Source organism: Vicugna pacos, chromosome X (assembly GCF_048564905.1).
Source record: "Vicugna pacos chromosome X, VicPac4, whole genome shotgun sequence".
NCBI classification, from domain to species: Eukaryota; Metazoa; Chordata; class Mammalia; order Artiodactyla; family Camelidae; genus Vicugna; species Vicugna pacos.
In genome coordinates this window covers 13,963,607-13,991,201 of record NC_133023.1, presented here as the reverse complement: position 1 = coordinate 13,991,201, position 27,595 = coordinate 13,963,607, and the positions used below count along the sequence as shown (strand labels likewise).

Sequence of the window (27,595 nt, the reverse complement as noted above, 5' to 3'; positions counted from 1 at the left end):
ATGTGCAGTTAATAAATGACCACTGCTATTGTTATTATTATTCATCAGGCTTGCACCACACACCCATCGTTTGGTGGGTTCTTAGGACCTAATTATATTTCCATAAGAAGAGATGGGCCAGGGTCTGGGCGGCCCGTGGTGGGGACATGCACATAAATACTGTCGGTGCTACATGAAGCCAGATGCCCCCGCCTCCAGGGACCTTGCGATGGCTCTGCTCCGGCTGCCAGCCTCGGGGTCTAGATTTTTTTTAAAAAAAAGAGAGGGAGAGAGTCCAGAGTTCCTGCGACCGGTCTGTCCTTTGTCCCTAGTCCAGTTTACTCTGTAAAGAATTTATTTAACAGCCAGGCTGGGAATGAGAACAGTTGTAATCCAGGGCATGCACAAGCATTCTGGGCAGCCCTGAGTCCAAAAAGAGCAGAAATGATATTCTTACCCCGTAATCAGACAGAGACTAACTGACAGTTGGTTGTCTGGTCTGTGTGTTGACCCGAGAAAGAAAACAGTTGCTAGATAGCATTTTCTCCTTCCTAGTGTAATCCAGGGCCCTGCCTTCTGTCACCTTCCACTTCAGATCGTTTTGAGTACAGCCTGGAGGAGGGCTTTTGCTGTGCTCTTTTCAGGATAGCCTTTACATATTTTAGTGCAGATAAAAACATTTGAGTAATTCAATGAAAAAAAGTCCTTGACTCTTCCATTTACAAATAAAGGACTGTAAACCCATACAAGGGAGAGATTTAGAATTGTTTCAGGTTTTGCAGGGATCCAAAAATCATCTAGTCAGATCACCTAGTCTCATTTTACATAAAGAATTCCAGCCAGGGGAGTTGAGGGGATCTTTTTCTAGGTCATCCTTCTAGTGAGCTGACAGCCCCATGATAAGCACTCAGTCTTATTGGAAAGAGGCCAAAAGAGGGGAGATAAATACTTTAGACACACCAGATTGCTGTGAATACCAAATAAAATTGCATTCACTAATAGAATGAAATAAATATCACATCTGCCTCACAATAGGCAGGGAGAACATAATTAATGTTCATAAAATACATTTAGAGAAATGGAGTTCTTAAGCAAACAGGTTACAGACCTATTTGAAAATTTGATGACAGCTGAATATCCTATTCTTTCCTGAGAAAAATGCTCACACAAAAGTTCCAGGAGTCTCATGGACCTCCAGCTCCCTGCCTCCCCAAGCCCATCTGTGGAACTCCTAACAGACTCCCTGGAGAGCCCAGAGGCGGAGTGACAGGTGTCATGCCGCTGTGCTCTGAACCTGAACCTAGTGGAATAAGAGTCAGTCTTATCATTGAAAATATCGAATAGCGATATTTGCAATTTTCCTGTTCAGGTGAAAGGTTGCTAGTGTGTCACCCAGTAATCCCTTGATAGCTCAAACTTTAAGTGTGACCAGGAGAATTCTGACAACCCTATTGAGTTTGAATGTGTTCTGTAAGTTTCCACAACACCAGGCTAAAGACTAACCCCTCAGTAATCCCCCACCTTACCGCAGGAATTGGCACAAGAGGCAAAGAATTAAAATCTCCTAAGAGGGTGGTAAAGTCATTTGCACATTTGATTGTAGCTAAGGGGCTCAGAATGTAGCTAAGGTTTCTGTGAGTTTTGTAAGTTTTAAGATTAGCATTGGGATCTGGAAGGAAGCTAGAACCAAGCTAGGATGAAGTGGATGCCTGCAATGCCTGGCTTCCAACCCATTTTGTTTGCCTGTAAGCCATCATTCAGTCATATGAGATGATGCAATTGGGTGGGCTCAGGACAGCTTGCAGCTTGTGCATTATCTGTAAACCCAGAGAGGGAAGTCTAATGAGCAGCAATTTAGAAAAAGATATTCATCATTTGAAAGTAAGAATTGCACACCCATAATTTCCTTAGGTAAAGTATGAGGCCACTGCATGTTAGCACTTAAGTTTTCAACATTATTCTCTGAAAGCCTGAGGTTTACATATCAAATTATGCAAAGCTTATCTTTTAAACTAATGCAAAAAGAAAGGTTACTCACATAACCAGTAGTCTCAGTTATAGATACAGTCATTTTAAAACAAATGCTAGTGTAATTCCCACTTTAAAAAACATCTCAAGTCCAAGACATTGCCCTTCCCCACCCCCTTTAACATTTGAAGCAGCAGTTGCTAAAATAAAACTCCCATACAACAAATAAATTTAACCAGTTTCTGGAGTTTTTGTAATAGAAATCTCACATTCTGTTTTTTGCTTTACCAGCACTGGGGGGTGAAGTGGGGGTGAGTAATCATGTATTTTCAACATTTATCCTAGTCTCTTCTGGGTGTTTCATTTGAATAACTGAATAGTCCTTTCCTCCCTTGGAAATGAGCAAGGCAGTGATGTGTACTTAATGATTCTTAATCCAAAGGAAAGAGGATCCAGGGTAGGGGTTAGCCAGAGACCTCTGACGTCTGTCCCATGGAGCATAGGATAGGGAACTCTGGGAAGGCTTCATGGAGGAGGGAGCCTGTGAGGGAGAGGCGTTTGCTGGAGGGCATCCCAGGCAGAGAAAAGAGTATGTGCACAGGCCCAGAAGTGCCAAGAGCAGAGTGTGTGCAGGAAACATTAATTCAGGCTTTCTGGGGGGCTAAGGAGGGAGCGATGTGTGATTGTGCTGGATGTGAGAGGAGGAGGCAGCACATGATGAGCCTTGTATGGCTATCCCAGGGACTTTGATTCTATCTTGTAGGGTTGGAGAATTCAGAGCAGCGCAGCGAAGTCTTGAGAGTGTAGGTCTTTCTGTGACCTCCCTTTGTGGAGGTTGGATTGGAATTGAGAGAGGTGATTAGATAGGCTTGCTAACCCTGGCTGGTTACCAACAAGGTGAAGGAAATGCCAGGCTATTGAAAAACTGGATGTTTTCTCTTATCCCGCAGCTGGCACCTTGGTTCTAAGGACATAGCCCTACAGCCAGACTTTTTATATTCCACAACTGCTGCATCAATCGCAAGGAAATACCCTAGTATCTCTTTATTGTTCTCTTTCCCGTTGAAGTTTCTGTTTTAGGACTGAGCTCCATGGGAGGAAAGAGTCGGTCATAGAAGGTGATTGGCACAGCCGGAATAAAGATAATGATGACAGAGCCTTTCAATAAAAGACACTGCGACACATTCAGGGTGGGAGCTGTCCCAGCTGGCTACCTGGCTGGTGACTCCCCGCGCGAGCACTTTCCCTTTCCCTTCTCTCTTCTCTTTGAGCAATAAGAGCAGTCTTTCACTTTGTCTTTCTGCCCCTGCTGAGAATTCCTTCTCAACCTGCAGGCAAGGACCTACACTTTTGGTGGGCTTTCTAATTTGGGAATCTATCTGCTAACAGAAGGAACCAGTACTAGAGGCAGGGAGATCAGTAAGGAGCTATTCCAATTTTCTTTTGGGAAGGAGGTAGGGGAACAAGGAATCTATCCTCTCTGTGCCATTTTTGGTGGGTAGATGACAGCATTCATCTCTGTGCTCTCAAGCTAAAAACTGAACTGCAAAATGTTCAATTAAGTAGTTTGGTGCTACTATTAAAGCTTATGTACTTTGCCTTAATATTGCCTTGATCTTAGATTTCTTTAATAGCATCAAATGTTTTTATGGTATCTAGTTCACTGTGGCCATTTAATAAGCATTCGTGGTTGTATTTGTCAGGATTCTTTCAGATGTAAGTGACACAAACCCACCCCAAATGGCCTTTAAGTATGAAGGAGAATTTATTCCCTAAATAACTGAAAAGCTCAATGGATTGGTCTAGATTCAGGCATGGCTGGATTCGGGAGTGCAAATGATTAAGTGTATTTCTTTGCAGTGCTTGGCCCTGTTTGACTCAGAGTGGGCTTTATTCTCTGGCAGGCTCATCCCACATGATGGCAGAGGTGGCCCCTTGGCAGCTTCAGGTTATATTCTTTTAGAGTGGTGCCCTCTGCAGAAAGAAGGCGTTTTCCGTAGTGGCCTCAGAGGAAGTTCTGACTGAGAATGACTCTCACTTGGTCCAGCTTGGGTCATGTGCTCATCCTTGAACTGTGCCTAGATTGAATAGGCTGGGTCACATGTCCTTCCCTGCAGCTGGGGCCATGGCCAGGGGGCAGGCAGTGATGGGGTCAGCCTCCCACTCCAGGAACTACCCTGGGTCAGATCAGGGGAAATTATAGGCCATAACCAGAAAAGGGAGGAACAGGTGCTGGACAGGCAGAGGCAACAGTGTTTCCATTAGAGCAGGGATGAAGTGAAGGGCCCAGGGGACCCAACCCATGCTCTCCAGTCTGCTGTGAACTTTCCTTTTTATACAAAAGGAAATTGAGGCCCAGAGAAGTTAAGTAATTTGCCCAAGATCACATAGATAGTGAGTGGCAGAGCAGAGATTTGGACCCAGGTGTATCTTACACAATGTAGAATCTGTGGCCTTAAACACTACATTATATACTTTACCTCCCTTGTGGAATGACCTTCAGGGTCCTTCTGCCCAAATAATACTAGGGACCGAGCCTGCACTGCCTACAACCCTATCCATTCTACTTGGAAAATTCTAAATGTTAGCAAGCTCTTATACTGAGTAGAAATCTGACTTGAGTTTAGTAGCTGAAAAAATTGAATCCCTCTTTCAGAGGACAACCTTTCAGCTCTTTGAAGGGGCTAACTTGCTCCCTTAAGCCTTCTCTAAACATTGTATTCTTCCCTCATGAGACATGATTTTCGGCCTCTTCATAACCCTGATGACCCTCTGGGTATGCTCCTGTTGATGAATGGCCTTTTTCAAACATGGTGTTTGGCAGTGACAATATGCCAGGTGTGCTCTGCGAGGCTGGTAGCTTAGTGAGACTCTTATTTCCCTTGTTCTGAAAACTCTTCTTCCATTAACATACCCTTGGCTTTTCGGTGCTGTTGGTAGGTCACTGTTAAAACTTGCAGTCAGTGTTGTATAGCTGAAATTTTTTATAACTAAGTGTTAGGGCAAGATGTGGATGGGTCATAGGGTAGCTGCTGGGATAGGGGAGAGGGAGGGGTGACCTGGAAAAGAGAGAAGAGGTTCTGTTTAAAGATTTTGTTGGGGCCCTGGGGGTGAGAGTGGATGTGTGAAGGGAGCTGAGTCAGCTCAGATGTGTGGGAGTGATTGCTAATGAAATTAGTTCAGTAGACATTTATTAAACACATAAGCCCGATAAATAAATTCTTGTTGAATTCTGTCTAGTTTTATTTCAACCTGTTGTCCAAGTCTGTAAGCATGCTGTTCGGCGTGAGCATCCACTTTGCAGCTCTTACCTGCCTCTCTCCTCACAGGCACACGCCCTCTAAGGAGCAGTGGATGTCACCTTTTCAACGTCTCTGCTCTCTTCTCTTGTTAATCCACCCCATCCCCTGCCTGCTCTGAGAATCGTCTTTGTATTGCCACCAGCCTAGAAGATTGTATAAGTGTTGTTTCTTGAGCTTGTATAACGAAGACTTTAGCTTTTATTATTTTTATTTTTCAGGTAGATAATTTTAATGTTGAATATATGTTTTTAAAACTACACACCCACCACCCTAGGGAGCCATGTACACTATCTTCTTTGGTTACCCTCCACCACTATACCATTACCCCCACTGAAATTCACTGCCTTAACTTCTGCCTCCTTAAACTTCACCTCTGTCCTGTGAGGTTACTATTCTCTGTTTCACTCATCTCATCTCTGAGTCTAGCAATAAGCCATTTCCTATGCTTGAAGGAGTTCCCCTGTTTTACCTACTTTTTTACTTATAAAGCAAAAATGAGGATTTGCCTCCTGTTTGAATCATTCCCAAGATTCATGCTGTGCATACCTGACTTGCTTCTTCGGAATTTCCTAAAGAAATACTGTCCAGTTATATGAATTTTAAAACATGTATAAAGTCATGTAACCACCACCATAATCAAGATACAAAGCAGTTCCTTCAACTAAAAAATTTCCTTCCTGCTACCCCTTTATAGTCATACACTCCACTTACCCCTAATCTCTGAAAACCATTGATCAGTTCTCTATCATTACAGTTTTGTCTTTTCAAGGATGTCATGTAAGTGGAATCAAATGATATGTAACCTTTAAGAGTAGCTTCTTTCACTTAGTATAATGCCTGTGAGATTTGTCTAAGTTGTGCGTTATCAGTAGTTTGTTCTTTTTTCATTGCTGAGTAGTATTCACTATATGGACATATCACATTGTGTTTATCCATTCACCCATTGAAGGAAATTTGAGTTACTTTCAGTTTCTGGCAGTTACAAATCGAACTGCTTTAAACATGCATGTAGAGGTCTGCATTTCTCTAGGGTAAATATGTAGGAACAGGTTTACTGGGTTGTAGGGTAAGCATACATTTCAACTTCATTAGAAATTGCCAAACTTGTTGTCTAGAGTGGTAGCACTATTTTGCAATCCCACCAGCAATGTATGAGATTTCAAGTGGCTCTGTGTCCCTGTCAACACTTAGTACTGGCAGTACTTTTTAGCCATTGCAATAGGTACGTAGTAGTATCTCACAGTGGTTTTAATTTGCATTTCCTTAATAGCTAATGATGGTGACCTTGTTTTTATGTGCTTATTCGCCATCCATATATTCTCTTTGGTGAAGTGTCTGTTCAAGCTTTTTTTTTTTTAAACCAATTTTTTTTAAATTAGGTTATTTGTTTTCTTACTGTTGAGTTTTGAGAGTTCTTTCTATATTCTGGATACAATTCCTTTCTTGAATATGTGACTTGCAAATAGTTTCTCCCAGTCTGTAGCTTGTCTTTTTATCTCAACAGTTTCTTTCACAGAGCGGAAGTTTTTAATTTTAATGAAGTCTAGTTTATCAGTTTTTCTTCTATGGATGGTGCTTTTGGTATCATGGCTAATTCTGCCTAACTCTAAGTCATGAAGATTTTTATTCTCTGTTTTCTTATAAAAGTTTTATAGGTTTACATTTTACATTTAGATCTGTGATCCATTTTGAGTTAACTTTTATATAAGGTGTGGGATTTAGATTGAGATTCATTTTCTTACATATGGATGTCCAATTGTTCCAATACCATCTATTAAAAAGGCTGTCCTCTCTCCCTTTGTCTTTAGGCCTTTGTCAAAAGTCAGTTTGTCATATTTGCATGGATCTATTTCTGGTCTCTATTCTGTTCTAGCCACTATGTGTCTATCCCTTTACCTTTTTTTTTTTTTTAGCTTTTGTTTATTTTTTTCTACATTTTTTTATTAATAGTCATTTTACAATGTTGTGTTATCCCTTTGCCTCTTGTGAGGTACATACGTATTTTAGGATTATTATGTCTTCATGGTGAACTGACCCTTTTCACTATTATATAATATCCCTCTGTATCTGTGGTCATTTTCTTTGCTATGAAGTCTCCTTTGTCTGATATTTATTAATATTTGAGGTACTTCTCAAGTCTTTTCCTCTCTTCCCCCTACCTTAAAGAGTAGGACTTCCAGTTTATTACTTTAGCACTTTTTTTTCCTAAGCCAAAAAGCAAAATGCCAATGGTTCATCACCGTCTTTATCTCTGATCACTTTACATTCACTGATGGGTGGGCTGTAGAGGGGTCCCAGCCCATCACAGCTAACAGGTGAGGTCACCATGACAGCATAGTTCTCCACAATTATTCACATAATAATTGTTTACATAGTTGTTCACATAATAGTTGTTCACAGTTATTTGCTTCTCTTCCCTGGGGGAGGCTTCCACATCCCTACCCTTTTGAACTTAGCAATGGCCATGTCACTTGCTTTCATCAATGAAATGAGGGAGGAAGTGATATGTGTGAGTTCTGACCAGCAGCTGTAAGAGGCAGCTGATGGTTCACTGTGTTCTTTCTTCTCCTCTGCCATGAGATGGGCAGTGTTGTGGATACAAGCTGCTCCAGTAGCCTGGTTCCTAGAGGGAGGATAACACAGAGCAGAACCGCAGCTGACCAGCGATGGACGTAAGGCATAGACAAGAAATATAAGGCACCTAGAGTTTAGTGTTGTTCATTACCACAGCACAGGGGCCAAGCCCTGAGCCCAATCCATTCTAGGCTTAAGGGCCCTACCCATTTCTTTCATAAACAGGAGCCAAGAAAGCCACTTGCCCTAAATTAGAAACGAAGAAATGTTGGAGAGGGGCCAACAAATGACTGGAGTTAAAAGACAAACTGTGCAGCTGTTGGCCCCTTGCCCTTGATGAAACACAGTTTATGTTAGGCTCATCTATCTTGGGCCTCTTCTAAAGTTTAAGCATGGCATTGTCAGTTCCCTGCAGGGGACTGCTGAGTCCCAGCGCAGTTCTGTGCTATCTCGTCTGACACTGCATTGGGACACTACCCTTGACTCTTTGCAGCTCTCCTCATAGCTCCCCCATCCTCTTCCTATAAGGGCACTAATCCCATTCATGAGAGCTCTGCCCACATGACCCAGTTATCTCCCAAAGGCCCCACTTCCAAATACTGTCACATTGGGAATTAGATTTCAACATGTGAATTTTGAGACACAGACTTTCAGTCCATAGTATGAAGTATTCCTTTTGCTGAGTGCAGTAGCACCCCAATTTAACATGGCTTGTGTATGCACTTTTGAATGTGGGGATCCCCTAAAACACCCAGATTGCTTCTTTGTAGTGGAACAAGGGTTCAGACATTCTGGCTCTGGGTAGGGATGAACTGATCCACTTCAGCAGTTAAACTCAAACTAAAGAATCAAAGAAGTGACTTTCAGTTAACAGGACAGTGACATTTCATAATCCAAACCACACTTGGCACTATGTGTAAGCAGTCTCTGCTGTGTCATTGGAAGGCTCGTTGTCTCAGGGGACTCATGGTTGATAGGTATGCCAGGAAGGGGCTGAGTTCTTTCTCTGGATCTCCTGATGGTTTCCTGCCCCCAGGTTTACCCAACAGGCCCCAGAACAAAGATGCTTATGATATACCTTGTTGGGTATAGTGATTTTTTAAAAAAGAACTCCGATAGTCTGCTATTAGAATAGGACTTGTACCTTCTCTAAGCTATTCCTAGACTTCACTTCTGGTTGACTTTAATATCATTGATTTGTAGTTGTTGACTGTAGAGCAGTATCAATACACTGAATGCTGCTGCCCCTGAAGGCACTGTCAGTTGAGTTTTAGTTGTTTTTCAAGAGGGCATAGATTAATTAAAGGAGAAAGTCAAATATTTAATTCCCTTAGGTGGGACCATCTGAAACTATGCCAATATTTTTTTACCTTATAACCTTGGTATTATCACTTTGAAAGTACCCAACAGAGTTTTTTTTTTAATGAGCCCTCTTGTAAATAATGTGGTACCCTTTTGAGTAATATTTTAAGGTGGCAAGGTTCTGATTGCTATGATGTATTTTATTAGATACATATTTATTTGCGTAATTTCAGGAAAGGTCAATAGAGGCTTTATTTTTATGTGACTCTTTTCCTATCTTATCCATTTTATTTCTAGACACAGAGTTTGTTAGGACTAGATTCTTAAAAAAATAGCTTTATTGAGATATAATTTATTTGCCATATAGTTCATCTAGTATATACAATTTAATGGTTTTTAGCACATTCACAAAGTTGTGCATCACCACCACAATCAATTTTAGAACATTTTCATCATCCCCAGAAAGGGAAAAAAACCTGTTAGCAGTCACTCATTCCCCATTTCCTCTCACCCTACTCCCACCCGCAGCTCTGGACAGCTACTTATATAGTTCTTCTCTATAAGTTTCCTATTCTGGATGTTCTGTACAATTGGAATCATATGATATGTGGACTTTTGTGATTGGCTTCTTTTACTTAACATAATGTTTTCAAGGTTCATCCATACTATAGCATGTGTTAGTACTTCATTCCTTTTTCTTGCTGAATAACATTTCTTTGTTTGTATGGATCACATTTTGTTTATACATTCATCAGTTGATGGACACTTGAGTTGTCTTCTCTGTGGGGCTATTATGAATAATGCTGTTATGAACATTTGTGTACATTTTTTGTGAAGATCTAGCTCTTTAGTGACTCAACTGCCCTTTTAAATACTGGTGATATCGTCGCTAAATAGGCCCCCTAGTGTCCTCTTGATCAGCACCTCCTTTTTAGGGTAGGTGGCTTCCCCAGCACGCAGAGCTAGAGTGGTGGAGTGGAGCCTCTTGCTTCCAGGTTCAGTGCTTTACCAATTGGTGTGGAAACACAAAGGGAGAAGAAGACCTAATCCCATAGTGCCCAGATGTATAAAAACCTTGCAGGCTTTTTCTGTTTGCTGTTTCTTCTATTTGTTACTTACAACAGCATGGTCTGGTCTGAAAGCAAAAGAACAAGGATTCACAATTAGAAGATTCCTTAGAGATTTTTCAGTCTAATATCCTCCATATAGAGATGAGAAACCAACGCCCAGAGAAGTGATGTCACTTATCCCCAAGATCATGCTGCTGGTGGCAGGGCGAGGACTGGAACTCTGTTCTCTTCACTCCTCGTCCCCACCCTCATTGTGCCTCCAAGGGTGAGCGTTGGTTGCACAGAAGCTGGGTGAATGGTGCTGCATCATGTTGTCTCTTCTCTAATAGAATCCCGTCACAGGGCTGCTGTCAGCCAGTCATGAGCAGAAGGATGCCTGGGTGCGGGATAACATCTACAGCATCCTGGCCGTGTGGGGCCTGGGCATGGCCTACCGCAAGAATGCCGACCGTGATGAGGACAAAGCCAAGGCCTACGAGCTGGAGCAGGTAATGCTAACTGGCAGCCGTGTCTTGGCCACTTAGCACCTTTTCTTTGATCTGAAAAGCCTACGAGGAAGTGGTGTGTGTGCAGAACAGTTGCCTCCATTTGTACTGTAGGATATTTTGAGGAGGCAGTTAGGTAGTCTCAATCTCTAATGTATTTTTCCCTTTGAGACTTTTCCCTCCATAAAAAAACAACAAAAATCACACTGAATAGAAAAATAAAGCATCCAAATTTCTGACTAGCTACATTTCTCTCACACATGCTCGATCAATTTTATATGTACTTACATACGAGGTATCATTATAAACTACCATGATTGTTTTTAAAGAGTGAGCATACCAGAACTACACATTCCAAAGTGTATACTCTTTGGGGTAGTCATGTTGAAAGGCTATTGATCCACATAGTATTGCCGCTGCTTAAAACATTTTTGGAATTTCCCTTAAAAATGCCTTTCTAATTTGAGTCATTCCAAAGCAGTCTTATTAATTTATAGTCGCCCTTTAATTTTGAACCACATTGGTGCTGTCCAGTTTTCATGCCTGTGTTACCATACAGCACAATGAAGTCCTTCTGTTGTTTTCCGAAATCAGAAACCAGCATTCCCTGCAAAGCAAAGATTAGACATCATAAAGTATGTAAGAAAATAATCTGCCCCTGAGCACAGGATGTATTTTTAGAGTGTTTTGAGTGATAGCATCGAAGGAAGGAGCATTGACATATAAAAGTATAGTTCTTTTGGCATGAGAGCTTTTGGGATTTATCTTTAATTCATACATTCCTCTTTGGCTCACACAGTCAGTGCATCAGGTCCAGGGAGAGTTCTCATGGCCCAGTCAGTGCTTGTTTATAGCAACCAAAGTGGGCATGAATGGCAGGCAGCCTTGACGCATAGGCAGCTAAGAGAGGAAGCCTGTCTGTGCAAGCAATGAAAGGACAGTTTGGATTTGACTAGACATGCTGAGTGTGGGGTGATGAAATCACTCAGTCTCAGAAGTAAGACAAGAATTGGTAGCTTTTCTTTTCCATTTTTCAGTTTTATTAAGTAATATTGATACAATTTGACTGCACATATACAATATACTGCATGTAAATTCATATATACAACATACTGCACATTTTTTAAAAATTTACATATATGTACTATTCATTGTTTGTAAGAAGAGTTTAGAGCTTTAGCTTTTAAAACTTACATAGTTACCAAAGGAATAAAGCCAACCACAAAATAAGAATCAACAGAGGAGACGGAGAAGATGGCAGAGTAGAAGGACGCTCGTAAGTCACCCTCTCCCACAAATACACCAAGACCCACATCTACAGACCCACTCAGCCAACCAGAGCACCTGCGGAACTCCGACGAAACATCGCCCTCTTCAAAAGATAAAGACGCCAAAAATCTGCTAGGAGAAAAGGAAAAAAGAAAGAACAAAAGGCAAAGCACCGCGGGACGGGTCCCGCGGGGAGGGAGCGGCAAAGGAGGACTGGCGCTCGCTCGCTGGGTCTCCCCTCTCCAACTGAGAGGCCAGCGGGACGGAGGGGGAGCCTCCGAGGCTCGGATCTGTACGGAGCAGCCCTTGTCTGACAGAACTAAGTTAAACGGGCACAGAGCGTCCCCCTGACACCCAGCCTGAGACGCGGGCCGGCAGCGGCAGGCAGGGCCAGGCTGCACAAGCCGGGCGGAGGACGGGGGCGGCTGTACGGAGGCAGCCCCGGGGGACTGCACGGGGCTGGGCGCCGTGGCTGTGGGTGTACAGGACAGAACAACCTGGGCCCTCCATAAAACAGCAAGGTTGATGTGCTCTCGGGGGAAGGGTGCATACCCGCATCTCTGAAAACCCGCGGAAACTTTTCAGGGGAAGAGAGGCGGGGCTCAGGCACAGCCGCCATATTCTCTGGCGCTGAGCACCCAGGCGGGGGCAAAACCTGCATCCGCACCGAAGGGCTTAGCAGCCTCAAAGGCCAGACTGAGACTCGCCTACAGCCCGGGGCAGATAGGATCCTTCCATCCTGGTCGCTCAGAGAACTTGCTCCACAAAGACAAACAAGGAGCTTGGTTTTGGCTCGGAGCAGGGACGAGGCTGCCCCTCGGTCTTCCCCGAGCCCACCTGCGGAGTGCGACCAGGGCGGAGCGCCGACCGGGGCAGAGCGCGCAGCCGCACAGAGCAGCGGAGCTACCGGGGGCGCAGGCAGAGGGAGAGCGGCCTCCCCCCGCCTGTCCGGCAGGAACACAGCCCCTGACTGAGGTGCTGGGAGGGGGCACGACCCGCCCTCCTGCCTGGCCAGTCTGCAACATCTGACTGCGGCATCCAGAGGGGCAGTGACCCGTCCACCCACAGCAGAGGAGAGCTGCACCTGACCCTGTGTTAGGAGGAGGCGCGATCTGCTTGCCGACAGGTGCTGGGAGTAGCACAGAAGAGGGCACCAACGGAGGGCCTCTGAAAACAAGCTGAGCTTCCAAAACAGGACAAAGACAGAAAGAATTCACATTAAAAGCACACAGACTCCAGGAGAACACCGACAACCCCCTTTTTTTTTTTTTAAATCTGTTTTTACCTGTTCTATTTTCTATTAGTCTCTTAATTTTTACTTCTTAATTCATTTCTATTTCTCTTGGGTTTTGATGTCCTGTTATTGATTAGACACAGGTTTCAAATACATCTATTCATCTCCCCACCCCTTTTTTTTTTAAAGGTTTTAAAAGGACGTCTCAACCCGATTAATACTCTGCTTCAACTCACTCTTCTATTATTCATTATACACTGTTTTCAAACCCTCTTTCTCCCTCCTTTTAAAAATCTTTCTCTCTCTCTCTTATTTTTTTTCTCTTTTTTTCCTAAGTTCTATTCCTAAATAGGCATTAGATAGATAAAATCCTTAAGATCCAAAATAGACAACTGATACTCCATAAACCACAGTGTCAGAGAGGTATGAGCAAGATGAAGAAGCAGAGAAACCTTTCCCAATTAAAAGAACAAGAGAAATCCCCTGAAAGAAAGATCAATGAAATAGACATCGATAGCCTACTAGATCAAGATTTCAAAAAAGGAGTGATCACATTGCTGAAGGAATTAAAAGAGATAGTGTTTAGAGATATAAAATATGTCAAAAATGAAATTGAAGCTATAAAGAAGAGCCAAGTAGAATGGGTAAACTCATTGACAGAGATGAGGAATGATCTAATAGCTTTGCAAAGCCGACTAGATAATGCAGAGGAACGAATTAGTGATTTAGAAGACAGGGCAATAGAAAGCACCCGTTCAGAAGAACTACAAGATAAGCAAATAAAAAATAATGAAAATAGCATAAGGGATCTATGGGATAATATAAAGCATCCCAATCTTTGTGTAATAGGGGTCCCAGAAGGGGAAGAAGGATCAAAGGGGATTGAAAAGGTTTTTGAAGAAATCATGACTGAAAACTTCCCAAACTTAAAGAAGGAATCAGATATCCAAGTACAGGAAGCTCAGAGGGTCCCAAACAGGAAGAATCCAAATAGACCCACACCAAGACATATCATAATCAAGATGGCCAGAGTCAAGGATAAAGAAATGATTCTAAAGGCAGCAAGAGAAAAGCAAAGAGTGAATTACAAGGGAACCCCCATAAGGCTCTCAGCTGATTTCTCTACACAAACACTACAGGCCAGAAGGGAGTGGCAAGATATATTCAAAGCCCTGAATGAAAAAAAGATGCAGCCTAGGATACTTTATCCAGCAAGGCTATCCTTTAGGATAGAAGGAGAAATAAAGAGTTTCACAGACAAAAAAAAAGCTGCAGGAGTTTAGCAACACTAAACCCATGCTAAAAGAAATATTGAAAGGGCTATTCTAAATAGAAAAGCAGCAGGATGCTACAGAAATGAGAAACTCACAACTGGAAAGGTGATAACTCATGAATTACAAATAAAGAAAACATGAAATTATAAAACAAGACATACAAATCACTGAGAGTGGGAGAGGGAGGCAGGGAAATATAGAATATTTTTTTCTTTCTTTTTTAAATTTTTTATAACAGTAGGATGGGTTTGAGATCATGTTACTATCAGTTTAATAAAAACAGTTATAGTAATGGGTTAATAGATTTACAAAAAAGGGTAACCACAAGTCAAAAATTTACAAGGGAGTCACAAAAATTAAATAAAATCCATGATAATACAAAGGAAAATTACCAAACCACAAAAGGAAGAAGAAAGGAACAAAGAGGATATACCAATTCAACTGCAAAGATAAGTTCAAAATGGCAATAAATACACATCTGTCATTAATTACTGTAAATGTTAATGGACTAAATGCTCCAGTCAAAAGACATAGAGTGGCAGACTGGATAATAAAGCAAGAACCTTCAATATGCTGCATACAAGAGACCCACTTTAGGGAGAAGGACACATATAGATTGAGAGTGAAAGGATGGAAAAGGATATTCCATGCAAATGGAAAAGCCAAAAAAGCAGGTGTTGCAGTACTGATTTCAGACAAAATAGACTTTAAAACAAAGGCCATAAAGAAAGATAAAGAAGGTCATTTTATAATGATTAAAGGAGTGATACAAGATGAAGATATTACACTCGTTAATATATATGCACCCAATATAGGCACCTAAGTACATACAAGAATTACTAACAGAGATAAAGGGGGATATTGATGGGAATACAATCATAGTTGGAGATTTTAACACTGCATTAACATCACTAGACAGATCTTCCAGACAGAAAATAAACAAGGCAACAGAGAAATTAAATACTACAATAGAAAAACTAGATTTGGTGGATATTTTCAGAGCATTACACCCCCAAAAAATAGAATATACATTCTTTTTATGTGCACATGGAACATTTTCCAGGATCGATCATGTACTTGGGCACAAAAGAAACCTCAACAATTTTAAGAAGATAGAAATTATCTCAAGCATCTTTACTGACCACAATGCCATGAAACTGGAAATCAACAACAGAGAAACAAAGGAGAAAAAAAGGAAAGCATGGAGATTAAACAATATGTTATTGAAAAAACAATGGATCAATGAGGAAATCAAAGCTGAAATTAAAAAATACCTTGAGACAAATGATAATGAAAGCACAACCACTCAAAACCTATGGGACACAGCAAAGGCAGTGCTAAGAGGGAAGTTTATAGCGATACAGGCCTTCCTCAAAAAAGAAGAACAATCTCAAATAAACAAGTTAACCCACCACCTGAATGAATTAGAAAAAGAAGAACAAAAAGCCCCAAAAAGCAGCAGAAGGAAGGAAATAATAAAGATCAGAGAGGAATTAAATACAATGGAGATTAACAAGACCATAGAAAAAATCAACCGAACCAAAAGCTGGTTTTTTTGAAAAAGTAAATAAAGTCGACAAACCTCTGGCCAAACTCACAAAGAAGAAAAAAGAGAGAGCACAGATTAGCAAAATAAGAAAGGAAAATGGAGAAATTACAACAAACAAAATAGAAATACAGAATATCATACAAGAATATTATGAAAAACTATATGGAACCAAACTGGATAACCTAGAGGAGATGGACAAGTTTCTGGAAACATACTGTCCACCAAAACTGAATCAAGAAGAAACTGACCACTTGAACAATCCGATCACTAGAAAGGAAATAGAAATAGCAATTAAAAACCTCCCTACAAATAAAAGTCCAGGACCGGATGGCTTCACCGGGGAATTCTACCAAACATAAAAAGAAGAACTCATACCAGTCCTTCTCAAACTCTTCCAGACGATTGAAAAGGAGGGAATACTCCCAAACTCATTCTATGAAGCCACCATCACCCTGATACCAAAACCAGGCAAAGACACTACAAAAAAAGAGAATTATAGGCCAATATCACTGATGAACATAGACGCCAAAATCCTCACCAAAATTTTAGCAAATAGAATCCAACAACACATAAAAAAGATTATACATCATGACCAAGTGGGGTTCATCCCAGGGACACAAGGCTGGTTCAACATACGCAAATCAATTAATGTAATACATCACATCAACAAGAGAAAGGACAAAAACCACATGATCATCTCAATCGATGCAGAAAAAGCATTTGATAAAATTCAACATCCATTTATGATAAAAACTCTCGCCAAAGTGGGTATAGAGGGAACATATCTCAACATAATAAAAGCTATATATGACAAACCTACAGCCAGCATAGTACTCAATGGTGAAAAACTCAAAAGCTTCCCACTAAAATCTGGGACAAGACAAGGATGCCCACTATCACCACTCCTATTCAACATAGTCCTGGAAGTCCTAGCCACAGCAGTCAGGCAAGAGAAAGAAATAAAAGGGATCCAAATTGGAAAAGAAGAGGTAAAAGTGTCATTATATGCTGACGACATGTTACTATATATAGAAAACCCTAAAAGGTCCACACAAAAGCTACTAGAGCTGATTGAAGAATTCAGCAAGGTAGCAGGTTACAAAACTAACATTCAAAAATCAGTTGCATTTCTTTACACTAACGATAAATCAACAGAAAAAGAAAGTAAAGAAACAATCCCCTTTAAAATAGCACCTAAAGTAATAAAATATCTGGGAATAAATCTAACCAAGGAGGTGAAAGAATTATACACAGAAAACTACAAACCATTGATGAAGGAAATTAAAGAAGACTTTAAAAAATGGAAAGATATTCCATGCTCCTGGATTGGAAGAATCAATATTGTTAAAATGGTCACACTGCCCAAGGCAATCTACAGATTTAATGCAATCCCTATCCAATTACCCAGGACATATTTCACAGAACTAGAACAAATCATAATAAAATTTATATGGAACCATCAAAGACCTAGAATTGCCAAAGCATTACTGAAGAGAAAGACAGAGGCTGGAGGAATAACTCTCCCAGACTTCAGACAATACTATAGAGCTACAGTCATCAAGACAGCATGGTATTGGTACCAAAACAGACATATAGACCAATGGAACAGAATAGAGAGCCCAGAAATGAACCCACAAACTTTTGGTCAACTCATCTTCGACAAAGGAGGCAAGAATATACAATGGAATAAAGACAGTCTCTTCAGCAAATGGTGTTGAGAAAACTGGACAGCAGCATGTAAAACAATGAAGCTAGAACACTCCCTTACACCATATACAAAAATCAACTCAAAATGGATCAAAGACTTAAACATAAGACAAGATACAATAAACCTCCTAGAGGAAAACATAGGCAAAACATTATCTGACATACATTTCAAAAATTTTCTCCTAGAAGAAATAAAAGCAAGAATAAACAAATGAGATCTAATGAAACTTACAAGCTTCTGCACAGCAAAGGAAACCAGAAGTAAAACAAGAAGAAAACCTACGGAATGGGAGAAAATTTTTGCAAGTGAAACCGACAAAGCCTTGATCTCCAGAATATATAAGCAGCTCATACGACTCAATAAGAAAAAAATAAACAAGCCAATCCAAAAATGGGCAGAAGACCTAAACAAGCAATTCTCCAAGGAAGACATAGAAATGATCAAAAAGCACATGAAAAAATGCTCAATATCACTAATTATCAGAGAAATGCAAATCAAAACTACAATGAGGTATCACCTCACACCAGTCAGAATGGCCGTCATTCAAAAATCCACAAATGACAAATGCTGGAGAGGCTGTGGAGAAAGGGGAACCCTCCTACACTGCTGGTGGGAATGCAGTTTGGTGCAGCCACTGTGGAAAACAGTGTGGAGATTCCTCAAAAGACTAGGAATAGACTTACCATATGACCCAGGAATCCCACTCCTGGGCTTGTATCCAGAAGGAAATCTACTTCAGGATGACACCTGCACCCCAATGTTCATAGCAGCAGTATTTACAATAGTCAAAACATGGAAACAGCCTAAATGTCCATCAACAGGTGACTGGATAAAGAAGAAGTGGTATATTTATACAATAGAATACTACTCAGCCATAAAAACCGACAACATAATGCCATTTGCAGCAACATGGATGCTCCTAGAGAATGTCATTCTAAGTGAAGTAAGCCAGAAAGAGAAAGAAAAATACCATATGAGATCGCTCATATGTGGAATCTAAAAAACAAAAACAAAAACAAACAAACAAACAAAAACAAAGCATGAATACAGGACAGAAATAGACTCATGGACAGAGAATACAGACTTGTGGTTACCAGGGGGGCAGAGGGTGGGAAGGGATAGACTGGGATTTCAAAATTGTAGAATAGATAAACAAGATTACACTGTATAGCACAGGGAAATATACACAAAATGTTATGATAAATCACAGAGAAAAAAATGTGACAATGAGTGTGTATATGTCCATGAATGACTGAAAAATTGTGCTGAACACTGGAATTTGACACAACATTGTAAAATGATTATAAATCAATAAAAAATGTAAAAAAAAAGAATCAACAGAATGCAGTAAATACAATCATAAAGGACAGTAAAATGTGCTTACACATATTCAAGAAATTAATCATCTAAGTTATAAATAATATGTAGTTCACTTGTGTCATTTTTTTTAGATTCCACATATAAGCGATACTACATGACATTTTTCTTTCTCTTTCTGACTTACTTCACTTAGAAAAATGATCTCCAGGTCTATCCATATTGCTGCAAATGGCGTTATTTTATTCTTTTTATGGCAGAGTAGTATTCCATTGTGTATATATAAATCACATCTTCTTTATCCAGTCATCTGTCAGTGGACATTTAGGGTGCTTCCATGTCTTCGCTGTTATAAATAATGCTGCTATGAACATTGGGGTGCATATGTCTTTTTGAATTATATAAGAATGGGTAGCTTCTTTTAAAATGTGTACAGCAAGCACTAAATGCTCCTTCAAGAAGTTGGATGACTATTACATAAGGGAATCATTCATTTAACAGTATAATTTGATGTTGATGTTCTCCAAACTTTCTATCATCCTCTGAGACAAAACCGAAGTAAAGCCATGCCTTGCATGCACACGCACACACACGCACACACACACACACACACCCTCTACCTTTCCCCTGTAAGCAATTTCTGAGTGGGTTAGATTTGTCATTCTGTGACTGATGATGGCAAAGCACTAACAGGCCACATTGTTTGATTTGTTGAGTGTAGTTATATAACTAAAGTAGACTTAATCTCCCTAAATTATGGAAAATAGCACGGGCTCGTCCAGTGATCCTCAACAGAGACACCATTGCCTTTGGGGCTTAGGCAGTATAGTTATTCATTGTGTGGGACTGCCCCATGTGTTGCAGGACACGTAGAGTCCTTGGTCCTTACTCATTAAATGCCCATAGCCCCCGCCCCCCTACGGTGACAGTAAAAATGCATCTACCCCCACATTTCCAGATGTGCCCCCTACCCCCAACCCGGGGATGGTAGTGTCACCCTCAGTTGGGAACCACTGTGCTTCTTCACAATGGAAAATAACTTTTCTTTATTTGAGGGGAAGTCAGTTGACAAATGTTTATGCCACACACTGTAGGAAATGTTAATTGTAAGTGTTGACTATACCTTTTAATTATGAGGGAATATTTTCTGCCTCAAAAGAGTTTATGACATACAATGAGATTATACTCTAGAATCCTAGGATCTTAGAGGTAGAAGAATCTGAAGGGTGATCCATTCCAGACTTTTCTCTGGCAGTTAACTTCCATGGTGCTGCTTCTCCTGCAAACCTTGTACGTTCTGTAAGGGAGGCAATGCTGATGGCCCTGGGTGGGAACTTCTTTCAGCCAGTCTACTTTGACCTAAAAATATCCCATTCTCCAGCCCCTTGTGGAGTAGTTTTAGAGTTTGTTTAATAGGACTTATGAAGACCAGTCTTACAATGGGCCTGAATTGTGGAGGAAGTGGGAGGTAACATAGTGTATCAACTAGGAACTCAAACTCTGCAGTCAGTCGGCCTGGGCTCCGTCCTTGCTCCACCCCCTGCCAGCTGGGAGACTTTAGCAATGTTGCTTCATCTCTCTCAGCCACAGGTTCCTCATCTATAAAGTGGGGAAACAATAATACCCACCTCATAAGGTTGTTGCAAGAATTAGTGAGAATCCAGGTAAAGTGTTTTGTACAAAACTGGGGCAGAATGTCTGATTATCATAGCATTGTTATTATTTATAATGATAATAATTATAATAATTGTTTCCAGTACATATTATTAAGAAGCCTTGGCAGCTACTTGCATACTGGAAGAACTTTACTCAATAGTTCAGTAATGGTGTCACAAATGGCTATTTTGGCAAAACATCATTACTCTGGGGCAGGTATGGTGGACTTAATTCATCCTTAGCATAACAAAAATAAATTACTAAGAATTGTGACATAAAGCTCCAGGGTGCTAGGCTTATAAAAATTGTCTTGCTAAAATAGCAGGATCCAGTGATTTCAGAGTGAGGTGGTACCATCTGGTCCAGCTTCTTTATTTGAGATAAGTCTCTTCGTCAGGATTTTCTTTGTGATGGAGTGGAGAGCTAGAAATAATCTAAATCATCAGAATGCTTGTACATGCCCGGTTCTGCCTTCTCGGGGAAGGCTCCACGCGGCACTGGTTTGCCAGCCACGTGATAAGGAGGTTTTCATGGAGCAGGGAAGCTGCCCTTGTAACTGATCCCACTTTATTTCCGTAGAACGTGGTGAAACTGATGCGGGGTCTTCTCCAGTGCATGATGAGACAGGTAGGCAGAAAATGACAGATGTATCTTGGGGTCATTTGGGTCATCTGAGTGGGTGTTTTGTCATTTTCATGGTGACAACTAACATAGTGTTTTGAGCTTTTCTTATCAAGATGAAGAGAAATTGAAAATATTTTGCTCACTTTCTCCTTTTAAAATTATCGAAGATAATTTTATTATACTATAGAACCAGACTCAAAGGACAGTTTCTCAGAATCTCTTAGAGAGTTACTTGTGTAAAAAGACACTATGCCCTTTCTTCTAAATGGAGAATAAAACATTGTTTTTAAAGCCACATGACTTTAAGTCATGTACGATTTTTTATTCTGTTGCGTTTATAAGAGAGTTTCTTTTGAGTTGAAATGCTAGAGTTTTTTAAACTTGACATTTCTATTTACTGGCATTTTCAGTGAGGGGTAAATAAAAGACTTCGTTGTGCATTTAATGTATACAGATCATACTAGGATCTGCACAGATTCCAAGATAAATATGATACCATCCTCACCCTTAATCAGCATGTGCCCCATTAATCTTCAAAGACATTGTTGCTCTTTTCCTTTCACCATAAGGAAACGAGAAGTTGAAATTTTAAAAGGAAGAGTCCTCTTCCTCCCCTCTTCCCTCACTCTCTCCCTCCCTCTCATTGAGTGCCTGCTGGGTGTCACAGTGCATGCTGGGGGTACATGGAAAAGGAGACCTTTTGGCTTGCCCTCTCACCCCTGCGGAGCTTGTTATAATCCCACTGGGCTCAGACACTTCTGGTGATGGGCAGGAGGAATCCCCCGCACCACCCATGCCCTGCCTTCCATCCCTCTGGCTCCCCGAGTTAGCAGATTGGAGGTCTAGATCCAAGAGGTTGACCTTGCCAGGAATGAACCCTTTAGCTACGTACAGCATAGCCACTTGCTTTTTCCCTCAGGTGGATAAAGTGGAGAAGTTCAAGCACACTCAGAGTACCAAGGACAGCCTGCATGCCAAGTACAACACCGCCACCTATAGCACTGTGGTGGGCGACGACCAGTGGGGCCACCTCCAGGTGGATGCCACCTCCCTCTTCCTCCTATTCCTGGCCCAGATGACTGCCTCAGGTGAGCCAGGGCTGATTGAGCCCATTGTACTGGGAGTGACAACCCCAAAGGGGGCCGGGAGGGGCAGGCATTGATCAGTATTCAAAATAAGCTATTTCTGTAAAGAAAAAGCATGCTGCTTTCTGCATTGCATTCTGTGCATTGACTCTGGCTCTGTCGACAGTCTGCCTCCCAATCCCTTGCAGGACGAAGGCTGTTGTGCTGGCTCTATTAGCACCTTGCTGATTGATCCCAAAGCTTCTTTGCTGTCACTGTCCCCTAATTACTGGACAACCTAGATCAGATCTACTTTTAACAGTTCAAGAGGAGGGTACAGCTCAAGCAGTAGAGCGCATGCTTAGCATGCACGAGGTACTGGGTTCAGTTCCCAGTACCTCCTCTATAAACAAACAAAGAAACCAACAAACCAACAAACCTAATTACCTCCTGTTGCCAAATACAAACCAAAAACAAAAAAACACCAAAAAACCCATTTCAAATATCTGCATATACTGTCATATCCTGTCTTCGAGTTTTCTTCTCCAGAAGCAGCAGGCTTGGTCCTTCAGCTCTTCTTCTCACTACCCTGGTCTCCCTCTTCTAGACGCACCCTTGTTTATCCAAATTATAATCAAACAGCGTAATTTCTAGAAGTCACTACTGTGCCCAGAGTTGTCTTTCAGTCCATAGTGCCCATGATATGAGTGGGCCATAAACTTCTGGACGGTGAACGTTGTTCTTGTTGAAGCCCGAGCTGTGGTCTTTCATGAAGGCCTAGACACCAGGCCTCCCAAGCGCCAGGCTGCCACCCTGCTCTGTGAACCAAATGGCCATATTAGGTCACTTAGCTGCTGCGTCTCAGAGGTCTTATCTCCAGTCCTATAAACTCACACTCCTGAGTTAGAGCCTTCCCATCTATCTCAGACTACAAATGTGAAACTCCAAAAGTAGGAGAAATCAGTAATTGTTATTTATAGCTTTGTGAATAAACCAGGCACTTAAAAAAATACGTTTTGGTTGTGAAAATTAGTGTGAGATCACTGTACATATTTTGGAAAATATAACAAAATACAAAGAAAAGCCCACTGCCAGTTTTCATTTGACTGTGTCTCCTCCAAGTTTTTTTTCTATGCATTTTTTACGTAGTTAAGATCATATTGTATGCTAAATATAGTCTTTTTATTAAATAACATTATAACTTAGGCATTTCCCCCATGATATTGCATGCTCTTCATAAACATGATTTTTGCAACTTTACTAATGGATATACCATAATTAGTTTAACTGTTCTTTCTCTTTTTTTGCTATTATAACTATGTTATAGTACCCACTTTGACCCCATCTCTATTTGTTTCCTTCCATTAGCTAGATATCAAGGCTACTCATACTTATTGCCAAATTGTTCTCAGAACAGTTTACTAGTTAAACACCCCCAGTGATGTAACAGTATATTATACCCATACCAGCTTCAAGAATTCATACCTTAAAAATATGTGTCTGCCATAGCAAGCTATACATTCAGGGACTGAAGCAAAATCTAGCTCTCCTGGCCATTGCCTGCTTCAGCTGTTGGTGCAGCCCTCTGGGCATGTCCTGGGAGCTGGCCTTTCCAAGAGGTGAAGGGCTGTCTCCTGCAGCTGGAGGCTCTACTTTCCCTGTCTGCCACTGGGGGATAGTTCCCACCCTTTGGCTTACTCAAAGATAAGGACAATGTTTGTTCTGGGCTAAAATGCTTGCTCTGTGGAATCTCTCTCTGCAAATCTAACATACCTGAAGGCCCCACATCTCTTTCAATCCTTTCTACTTGTAGGCACACACACAAAAGTGGAGCCATTCTTTCCTTCTTCTCCTTCTTCCCTTCCTTCCTTCCTCCTTCTGAGATTAGACATGAACTGCTATGATTTACTTCAGATAATTTTTGATGTTCTAGTAAGAAGAATGAAAATGGGGGTAAAAGAATTTATTTCCTAGTGTAATATTTGTAATTTGTAATTGGCAGCTCTCTCTTCACAAAATAACTTCATTGTTTGTTTTTCTCTACTAGGTTTACGTATTATTTTCACCCTTGATGAGGTGGCCTTCATACAGAATCTTGTTTTTTACATAGAAGCTGCATATAAAGTCGCTGTAAGTGTCAAACCCAGTGGTTTTTTTCAGGTGTCCCAGTGTCAAAAAAATAAAAATCATATAGTTCTTTGAGGACCAGGCTGTTTGGGGCTGGTCATAAGGTTAGTAAGATTAGAGCCATAAGATTATGTCACCTCTGCACACAAAGTGTACATTTTTGTCCAGGGACTCATTTGGGGAGTTTTTGTTTTTGGAATGTGCCGCATGCTCTGTTTGAATCCATTATGCTTATTTTAAATAAAACCCTAAAATATCCTGCAGCACGTCCACAGGCCGGCCTGAAACAGGGTGAAGGGCAACAGCATCAGCGCCTTGGTAGGAGCTGGGGTGCCGTGGGGATGATGTCAGGCAGCCCACAGGTAGACGGGCCGGAGCCAGATGTGTGCCCAGGGCCAGGTGTGTGCGGGTGTAAATGTGTATAAACCCAGTTCCTCCAGGCTTCTGTCTGCTATGGAGGGTGGAGTTTCGCTTCTAGAGAACAACTAAACTGTGCAAAGCTGACCATGAGGGCAGTAAGGAAAGGGTAAGAGTTTGTTTGGGAAAAAAAAGCCACTGTGGTCTAAAGCAAGGATTAGCAAACTTTTTCTGTAAAAGGCCACAGAGTAAATACTTTCAGCTTTGTGGTCTCTATGTTCTCTGTTGCTGCTACTCAGCTCTGCCGTTGCACCACACGAGCAGCGGTAGACAGCCCATGGACTCATGAGCGTGGCTGTGTCCCAAGAAGACCTTATTTACAAAAACAGGTGGCAAACTAGTTTTGGTCCAAGGTTCCGTAGTTTGCCGACCCCAGGTCTAAAGCAGTGATTCTCTACCAGGGGCCATCTTCCCTTCCCAGGGGACATTTGGCAATGTCTGGAGATATATTTGGCTGTCACTCTGAGGAGGGTGCTACTGGCATCCAGTGGGTAGAGGCCAGGGATTATGCTGAGCATCCTGCAGTGCCCAGGACAGCCCCACACAACAGACAATGATCGGGCTCCAAATGTCAATGGTGCTGAAGTTGACAAACCCTGGTCTAAATAAACTTGGGAAAGGGCGGGACTTTAGCTGGACCTTAGCAGATGAGTAAGGTTTAGATCAACAGAAGGGAGAGAAGAGGGTGCAGGAGTAGCTGGGAGGCAGGAACAGGCTGTGAGTGTGGGAGGGGTGTTTGGGGAAGGGGATGCAGAGTGAAGGAGTATTCTTAGGGTGGCAGCTGAGTACGTGAGAATAGTAGAAAGTAAAGTCAGCTTGTGGGCATGCAAGAGGTGGAGCTGAATACTAGATGTCTGGCCATCCAGAGAGAGAGATTTGAAGGTGATAAACTAGGGAATAAAGCTTATCATTTTATACTCTTAGGCCAGGGAGTGAGCTGATCAAAGCAGTTTTTAAGGATGAGTCACTTGGCTCTGGGGTTGGAGTGACAATGGGCTGGAGCGGAAATGCCCAGATGGGAGGAATACTGAAAGAAGGGGTCCTGGGGCTCAGCTCCAAGGCCTGTATGGCACGGGAGACCCTGAAGCTGCTCCAGTGTGTCTGTATCTAAATTTTCACATTTTCAAAATATTTATCTTTCTCTAATAATAATAAACACCAAAAATTTGGCATCGATCCTGTTCTTGGGTTGTAATCTTTCAATAGTACATATAGCATTATTTCAAAATGATATCCAGTGCTTGGATTTCTTAAGTGAAAATATGAATTATAAAAGTTAAGTATGCATATATCAAGTCCTGTAGGTAAACAGGCTGTTCTAAGCCAATTCATATTCATTTGTTTCAAAATTTGACTTTCGCTCCCATTACTTGCTAAGCATTTTTTTTTTTCACCAGAGGTAATGCTGGAAATAGGTATTAAATTATTTTAAATGGTTTCATTGGCTTCACCTAGTTGGAACCCATTTGTTAAAGTTTCTTTATTCCATCTTACAATTTAATGTAAGTTCAAAAGGATTAGTTAACTAAATGGGCAGCCTTTTATTTTAAGATAAAATATTTTGTTCTCTACTTATCAAGAGTTTCATACAAATAACTTTTAGAAATAAGAAAATTGAGAGTGTCTTTGCATGCATTTTTGTTCCACTTGAATATTTACTTCCAAAACTCTACACAGCTATCAAATGAACTGAAATCGAGAAAGAACACAGCCTGAGTATGTAAAGCCATGAATTTGGTAGCCTTCGAGAAGAGGTATCCAGTGACATAAAGGGGTCATTTTTCCATAGCACTTCTCATATACCTCTTTTTCCTGCTCTGATTACTACCTTTTTTTCCTGCAGGATTATGGAATGTGGGAACGTGGAGATAAGACTAATCAGGGCATTCCAGAACTGAATGCAAGCTCTGTAGGAATGGCCAAGGTGATGGTCTCATCCTGTTTGTTTTTCCTTCTGTGTGTCTTTAACTGCTTTGATTTGGTTCTTATCATTAGAGGTTTGGATTTAATCTGATTAGCATATTTTTCAAAAGTCAGCAGCAAGTGTGAAATTCAAGTGGCACATGTACCCCAGCCAGCTGAAATTATAGGAAAAGAATGTAGGTTTCCTACATCGAAATCTGCATGTGCCTGCATGTCCCTCCTCATTATCCACTGTTACCATGCACGAGTCTAAGCTCTTACTGTTTTCTAAGAAGCTGGAGGTATGATATCCAGTCTTCTTTTCTGGGTCATGAAGAGGGCCAAAAAACATGACCACTTTGTAGGGCAGGGCTTACAAGTTTGAGTCTGCAGGGTCAGGTCTGGTGAGTAACATAAACAAGAGAAGCCGGTCAGATAGAAAACTATCAGGGAGTATTGGGGACACTGGGAACTTTCTCTAAAGGTATTGTAATTCAAAATCATTTAAAAAATTTCCTCAGGCCAAGCAGAACATGCTGGTGGGGCAGATTCAGCCTACTGGCCACCAGTTTACCTGTCTCTTGTTCTGGACATTTAGCCTGCCTCCCCCTCCCCTCTTCCTCAAGAGTGAAGCATAATCTTGGACAGAGTTAAAGACTCCAGAACAAGAATTTTTAAATGAACAATAAAGATGCTCTGTTAAGGTCAACTGACAGAAAACATACTTACTACTAAAAGAATTAACTTTCTTAAGCGCCAAATATGCTAATGTTA

General features: G+C 41.2%; 1 protein-coding gene across 3 annotated transcripts in view; it reads left to right on the top strand.

The window, feature by feature from the left end:
• The window catches only part of PHKA2 (phosphorylase kinase regulatory subunit alpha 2), a 75,248-nt gene that overhangs the window by 8,854 nt on the left and 38,799 nt on the right, over nt 1-27,595 (top strand). For all 3 annotated transcript variants that reach the window (XM_006217695.4, XM_072955725.1, XM_072955726.1), the window contains 5 exons: nt 10,525-10,683; nt 21,267-21,314; nt 22,231-22,399; nt 24,423-24,505; nt 26,763-26,843. In XM_006217695.4, the coding sequence (XP_006217757.1) occupies nt 10,525-10,683; nt 21,267-21,314; nt 22,231-22,399; nt 24,423-24,505; nt 26,763-26,843 (540 nt within the window). The remainder of the gene's footprint in view (nt 1-10,524; nt 10,684-21,266; nt 21,315-22,230; nt 22,400-24,422; nt 24,506-26,762; nt 26,844-27,595) is intronic.